Here is a 7992-nt window from a genome sequence, read left to right on the forward strand (position 1 = left end):
AGGTTTGGGTTGGTGGAAAGAGCAGCACTGCTAACACCAGCACTGTGCCTGTTCCTGAACAGTGCTTGCACAGCATCACTTCATAAACTGCATCTACCTGGACCCACCAGTTTTCTCACTTTCTCTCTTCCATTTCCCGTCCCCTGGGGTGAGTGAAGTGCATGAACAGCAGTGTGGATGCTTAGCTGTTGGTGAGGGTTAACCTACCACAACTTGATTATTCTTCTACGGCAGATACAAGAAGCTAAATATAAGATTGAAAACCTTGACAAACTTAGCATCACTAATAATCTAAATATTTGGTGATGAGGCTAATGATTAATGAAGCCTTGCTTGGCACATCAACTCTGCCAAAGGTTTGAAGATCAATGGCAAGAGCTGCATCTTGGAAGCCACACATGATGCAAGCCAAGTGTCTACTGGTTTTTGGTTCAAAATCTGCTCTTCATTTTTGAGTGCTGCTGGTACATACCAACAATCCACGGGCTGCATATTTACGGAAACCTTTAAAATGCAACATTTTTGCAATAGCATCAGTAACTTCTCAGATCAGCTAAAATACCTAGCTCCTATTTACCTGAGCTCATTTTTCAGCTGCTGCAAACTCTCATGCTGTAACAGCTTTTACTGAAGCTAGCCAGCTTTTTAAGCAGGGGTACAAAGGCAATATCACAGGGCTAATAAAGGAGTATCTCTGTGCTCCTGCTGCAGTAACTTCAGTGAAGACCTGTCAACACACTTTGCTTTTTCATTTAACACAGTATTTACAAGCTCCTGTAATTTCCAGAGTTGCTGTAGTCTTTTAACATTTTACTCTATAGTTCCTATAATAGTATAAACCAGTTGTCTTGTGAGCTTTAGGAGAAAAGAAATATTTTCCATGAGAGTTATCAGTGAAGCTCTACTCGCTCTGCAGTTTTCCTGCTACCCTTGACTAAATTCATGAGAGTCATTTCTCCATTTCTCAATAGTTCAACATTCTACTGCTTTTCTTTCTAAGCAGTGCTCCTGTTCTTTTTGTTCTGTTGAGTTTTAAGTGATGCTTAAAAGATGTTACATGCACAGAAGTGTTAAAGAGCAATTAACTTTCATCAGATGCCTAACTCCAAGTGATTGTAATGAAAGTTAGATGGTTAAGTTTTCATAGAGTTGGGCCCTTGTGCCTTCATGGCTCAAACCAAGAACTTCAACTGCTATATCTTTTTTCTTTTACTTTTTCTGCAGGGAACAAATGTTTGTGTGGATTTCAGTCTCTTTCATCTGAAGGAAACAGAAAGCTCCTTTCATGAGGATAGAACAACCAAGGTGCTTAACTGAGTAATACATCTCTGTTAAACAATCTTCTGGATGCTCAGCTGGAGAAAGTTTGCGTTACAATAGCTCCTTGAGTTTATGAATTTGGTGCTATACAGAGTAACAACATTTTTCACACACAAATGTATGACTATAAAAATATTTAAGTCTTCTTACAGTAGTTATTCTAATGAGCCAGGTAACAGGTTTTTAGGAGGAGTTTTGCAAAACAACCAAGGTATCCATAAGACAGGGCACAAACTAAGTATTCTGACAGCAACGTCTGGACATTTTTTGTTAACTCAGAAAACTGCTCTTGGAACTTACCTGATTCTGCGACTTCCGCAATGGGCACGCCTTGTTCATAAGCCATAAATCCAAGAACTGAAAAGATAGCAAAACCAGCAACAAAGCTTGTGCCACTGTTCAAGCAGCAGAGCATGATGCAGTCTCTGAAAATATAAATAAAAAACACTGCAGTTGATCTCCAGACCCTGGGTTTCCTTCGTAGACTGAAACATAGAACTAATAGAACCCCAGGCTGCAGGAATGGATGTTAAGTTGCTCATTAAGAGTAAGCTCCCAGCTGATACTATGCCTGAGAGAAATCAGTCAGGCACAGGTGTTTGCAGGAAGATGTCCTCAGAACACCCTCGTTTGTGTTTTAACCAGTTCAATTGCAAACCTGTTGCTACTCATTTTTTTGATAGAATCTTTAAAACATATAAAAATACTGCAAGAACGATGTTAAGAGCAATTTTTCTATAGCAGTCATAATAATGTATTCCAGAGGTTGAAGATGTTCATAAACAACAACAAAAAAATGGTATTTTTATTTCCTGGAAAAAAATCCTATGGTCAGAGCTTGGCTAATTCTGTTCCAGTTATAGTATATACATCCACAGGAAATACAATTCCAGTCTGGTTTATAAACATTTTAAGAAGCTGTGGTGATTAAAAGCATTGTATATAATCTAAGAATTGTTTAGATGCCTAAAAGACTGCCTCACAAGGCAAAGACAGTGTAAGGACACTGATCTCTCTGACTGATGTATCCTACACGTCAAACAATGACAATTACAAGGCCAAGGTGAGGAAATGTTTTGTTTCCCACACAGTGGAAAAGTCACAATAGTAAATCACTTTACAAAAAAAAGGGAAAATACTCTTGCAGAAAGGTGTGATCGTTCCCCAGAGCTCAGTGAAGTATCGTTCATCCTGCTCTCAGACAGCACTTCAGACTTGACAGATGATGAAGTAGCAATGATTTATCATGACAGTCAGTCTTTTAAGACTCTGCTGTGAGAGATAGCTGTGTACTTGAGAAAGTAATAATCTAACCTAGATGCTTGAAAGCAAATTAGGATTCTAAATCACTGAACACAAGGCAAGCCTGTATCTCTGCCAAGCCTATACCTTAGTCTGGTTTATTCCCATCCTACTGCAGCTCCAAAGCAAATCTTTGTGCAAGCTACCTATGAGAAGAAATCTTGTAAAATCCAACAGGTTCTGGGTCCACATCTTTAGTAATGATTCCCACCTTTGTCACAGATTCGTAGTGATTTTTTGAGCATCAGAGTCAATTAATATTTTTGAAGTCCTGGCATATATTCCGGCAAATCATCTTTGGTAATTTCTCTGTCCTGTTGCTTGTTTCATTTGGTATTTTTCTCTCATCAGTTTATTACGCTGAAAGTGAGGTGACCAGTCTAAGCATCTTATTCCTTCATTGGAGAGCCCTGCCTCACACATTCTGTTGCTGACTGTGATTCCCCTGAACATCAGGTACATTCTAAATGGTAGGAAGCAGGTGTATGTACCAACACTGCAGAGTGAGTGACCACCTGAACTATGGCCATTGGGCCCGGGGAGGCTTTGGTGCTCTCTCATCACCTTATCTACAGTTAATTTTAACCATTACCTTGAAGATGTTTTATGTTTCCATAACTATTTCACATTAAAACATGGCATATATAAATTGCCAAAAATTTGTCCAGAAATGAAGACTCAACACAACCATTTGTAGATGAAGACTCAGACATGGACAAGTCAAATAATGTTCACATTTCCTTCGTGCAAGGACTCTAACAATCTTTGTTCAATAGCAGAGGTAAAAAGGTCCTTTAAAATAGTTTCTGAGAAACAGTCAGAATTCTAACCTGTTATTTATTTGCTTTTCATATTGCTTCATGTAGTTATGCATAGCCAGGGTAGTTATACACTTTGGATGTTTTAAAGTCCAGAAGCAATCTAAAAGAAAGCAACTAGGAGCATGGAGTTCTTTATGTTTCTTTATGTTTTGCAGAGAAAGAAAACAAAGAAAAATATAATCTTCCTAGCCCTTCTTCTCAGTGTATTTGAGCACTGAAGTAGCTCTGGAGAGATTCTCACTCCGGCCTATCTCACCTAGAAAAACTGGTGAGTTCAGTGCTGAGAAATTAAAACTAAGTGGGACGAAACTCTGTCGATAAGAGATGTCAGAAAGATGTATTTTTTAATCCTTTAGAAGACAAAAAAGATGCTACTTCAGTGGGATGGATCTGGCTGCTCATCCCTTGTACAACGCTTCCATTTGGAACTGCCTGTTTTCTACAGATAAGATTTATTTTAGATAATACCTGGGCTCTAAATGCAGTCCAAACAACAAGATGATTTCCACCCCATGCCCCCACCCCCACCCCCCCCTTTACTTTTTTTTTTTTTAATTGGTGAATGGGAGCTTCTGGTTCCTAACTACGAGAAAAAAGGTTGATTGCTCCGTGTGCCCCTTCAGAGCCCAAGGGCAAACATGAAGCTAAAGGGGCTTTTCATCATCTCCCATCAGAGAGGTATCTATTCTTTTGATATAACACAGCCATGGCTCCATCATTTTCTTCCCCAGTTAGAAAGTCACAGACTGAACATTCAGTTCTATGGTGACCTAGCAATGTTTCCTGTCCTAACAAAAACACCACCTCCAATTTTAATTTCCATCTTTTATCCTTGCAGGAATTCCACTAACCCCTCAATTTCTGTATCTTTCCCTTAGATAGAAGTATATAACCTGTAGTTCAGGTTTTTTGCTGCTATGGGGAGAAAAGTGAGAAGGGAATCTGGACCCCTTGGTTGTGAAACCAAGGAATTTTAAAAGACGAATGCCCAAGAACTAGTATAAGGAGAACATGAAGTTTATCTAATTCTCCATCCATTTTTTATAAGCATCCTTGGTAGGGAGTCATCAGAGCCTGACTGAAGCCCAGATTGATTTCACATGAAAGGAAAACTTCAAATTTTTATGAAAACTTCACATTCTTCCAAATTAATGTCCTGCCAATCACCTGAATAATTCAGGATGTGCTTCCTTTATCTTCTCCTGCCTGACAGGCAGGATACTGCTGAAAATTGATTCTGCCTTCGTTAAGGAACTTCTCTGATTGGAGAGAAGAGCCCACGGAGCCTTTTGCATCCCTCCAGTTATTTCCAATTTCCTTTCCTCTTTTCCTCTTTGACTAGAAGATTAACAAAGGACATATCTGCATTTCTTAAAAGCTTTGTGAATTTATTGACCACATGTGACATCACTCATTTATCTTCTGTGTCACAGTGGCAACACGGAAGCCAAATAACCCCTTATTTGTACATGGGGTTCATATACAAAAATCATCCTGCTGAGGTGATAAATCATCATAAAATAAAATAAATCATATAAAAATCATCCAGCCTCCAGTACAAAGGATGGGTGCTGTGGAAGCACATGGGTTTTGCCCTTGTGGGGAATGTCACGGTGTCTGGTAGGGAGCTGGGTCATTTGTGCAAGTACAGAGCACAGGAAGCAGGAACAAGAACATTTTCCTCTTCTGTCCACAGAGGTTGTCTGAAGACAATCCATCCCTTTAGAAGGTCTGGCTGGATTAGGAATTCTTAACTTGATAAAAATTAGAGGAAATATCAGTACACCTTTCTTTTATTTATGTGGGGAAAACGCTGCCTGCTGATGCTACAACCATTACTTTCATCTTTTCATAAGAATTACTTTTGACACAAACTGTTGTAAATCCAGGGAGGCTCTATATTCATGTGTTACAGTGAAAGATAAAGTAAGAACAATAAGAATTCAATTCCTATTCAAATATGTGATTTGTCTGCAATTAGTTTACAACGTTAATGAATTAGATCAAGTTGCTAATAAGAAAAAAAACATGCTTATAGATTTTCCCATTTCCCACTAAAATACCTCATGTCATTATTTTCCACTGCAACTTTCCATTAGAAAAAGAAATTCAGCAAAACAGAGTGCAAAAAGAGTGGACATAGATGTTACAGTCAGACAATATACTGTGGGCATTGCAAGAGGTGAATCCATAGCTTGATTTGAATATTTTTAAATACTAGTTAGAATAGTAATTTCATTTGGCTTTCCACAGCATAGCTGTTTTTGTCTTCCCCTGTTAACAACCCTCTTTAACTCAGCTGCTTTCTTGCAGTTAACTTCTGTCCTACCCCCTTCCTCAGGTTTCTTGGGAATCATACTTCAGGACACAATCCAACCTGCCCTATTCAGGAAGTACGTGAAAATGTTTTGTTGAAGTTGTGAAGCTTGGATTCAGTGTTCTGTTGTAACTATTCTGCTGTAGCATCTTGCTCAGAAGCTTTAAAAGAGAGCTGTTACTGTTTTTTACAAGCTATGCTGCTAGGGTCAGAAGAAAAGAAGGAAAATTACATAAGCTATCTGATCACACATCAAAACTGTTTTTTTGTAATGACTTACAAAATCACAGTAAAAAGATTACTTCAGTCCTTCAGGCAGTGACAGAGTAGTTTCTAGATGAGATGCAATGGAAATGAAATAATAAAATCAGAGAGAAAAGGAGCAGTACCTTTGTTAAAGCATCAGTGATTATGCTCATTAGGGAGGACTTTGATTACCACTGTTCTGTAGGGGTGTTCATTGCCCTCTGTTGGGGCATATTTATCGGTAGTCTGAAAACAGCATCAATCAGCACCAAAGCCTGGGGGGGGACTTACAGTACGCAGCAAAAAATGTTGAATTTTGGCTGTCATAGCCAAGCAAAGAGTTACTTCTGTTGTTGCTAAGTTCCTGTGCATGTTTAGAAGGCAGAGAACCCTTCACTGCCACTGGACAGCTCTGCAGATGTTCAGCTTGGGGACAGATTCCTGCTTCTGTGTTTTCCAGTATCCCAAACCCTTCTCTATCTGGAAGGTCCTACTTTTTACTGTTTCTCTGACAGAAGAGTAAATTTTTGCTAAGACATTAAAAGTAGAAGGCACTTCCTAAAACTGTCTCCTGAAGTCTCCAATTAAAACTGTAATTAAGAATTGAAATCCTTACACTTCTGGGGGTTTGAGCATGGTGTGTCTGGAGTACTTTTGCTTTTGGACTTTTGGTATTTCCTTTACAGAAAAAGGAAGTTTTAATTCTCTGTCTGGAGATTATAATGAAGTCCATACAATCAAATTGTCATTTACTGTCTTGTGTTAGAGGCTCTTGAACAGCAGGAAAACTAGTTCAATAACTACTGGTGCCAGAAGAAAATAGTATTCCTATTCCTGCCTGTGCCAGTAAAATGGAATGAGGATTTTGTGTCATACCCTTTTGACATTGATTCAGGAAAGACTAAAATCTACTGAAGTCCTTAGCAATTTCTTCACTGATTTCTGCAAAGATAAGCAATGAAATGCTATCTATTTCTTCTGTGCTCTGATTAGGAGCCAGTAAACTATGGGGAAAAGTGACATTCAGAGTGCAGAGCAAACTCAAGCGAGCTTTAATACCAATTTTATGGTAGGATTTTTTTTTCTTTTTCTTAGCAGATATACTTTATACAATGAAATCTTGCACATAAATGCCACTGTACATGTATGAAAATCTCTATATTATAGATGGGTGGGGTTTTTTTGTGTGTGTGTATACTTTTGTGTACTGAATGGCTTCTGAAAGTGTCAGACATGACTCAAAGGGATGAAAACACCAAATTTCAGAAAAGACCTCTGAAATACTTGTAAGAAACATTGTAGATCTCTATTCTACAAAAGCATGTGCTTATGATTAACAGCTACAGAAAAAGGAGAGTGCTTCTGAACAAAGCCATGCACGTGGAGACTTCCATCACTGAAAATAAATGTGAAAACAGAGTGGGAAATCTTACCTGTAGCAGTTGTTATTATAGTTGTTGTAGCTTCCCAGGGCTGTCAAGCACCCCAAGCAGATCGCATAAGAGAAAAATATCTGTGTACCAGCATCCACCCACACCTGAAGACAAAAAGTAAAATGGAGTGGTTAAAAAAGGCCAAGAAAGAATCACCTCGATGCATATTTTGAGTGCCAATTTGCAAAGGGAACTGTGTGAAGTGATAGTCTCTGGAAAACCTTCTATAAGTCACAACCTTAAACCAAATATGCTGAGTTAATTTCCCTTCTTCTTAACAGTCATTTGATCAAAGAGTAATCCAGCTGGTCTTTACAGGTTCAACTCAGTAGAAAGAGAGACAGAATTTCTGGAGAGGAACTTCACCCAGTATAAATTCCTCAATGGTTTTATTAACTCTGGAAGGTGTTAATAATTGCAACCTAAATAGAATCATCTTCATTAATCTTATTCTCACTTGATGATTGTTTATTTAAATTTAAAAATTTAGTGTGAAAAAATACTCTAAAGCCAAATTACATTGTTCATGATAATAAATTAAGCTGGGGAAAGA

The 7992-nt window shown here is 38.3% G+C and overlaps 1 protein-coding gene across 1 annotated transcript in view; it reads right to left on the bottom strand.

Annotated features, from left to right (window-relative positions):
- Positions 1 to 7992, bottom strand: part of LOC103770162 (sodium- and chloride-dependent GABA transporter 3) — a gene marked incomplete at its 5' end in the record, with an annotated part of 49517 nt that overhangs the window by 8524 nt on the left and 33001 nt on the right. The window contains 2 exons of the mRNA XM_008937412.1: positions 1621 to 1745; positions 7440 to 7543. Of these exons, the coding sequence (XP_008935660.1) occupies positions 1621 to 1745; positions 7440 to 7543 (229 nt within the window). The remainder of the gene's footprint in view (positions 1 to 1620; positions 1746 to 7439; positions 7544 to 7992) is intronic.

Source organism: Merops nubicus, unplaced genomic scaffold, assembly GCF_000691845.1.
Source record: "Merops nubicus isolate BGI_N331 unplaced genomic scaffold, ASM69184v1 scaffold8323, whole genome shotgun sequence".
Taxonomy (NCBI): Eukaryota; Metazoa; Chordata; class Aves; order Coraciiformes; family Meropidae; genus Merops; species Merops nubicus.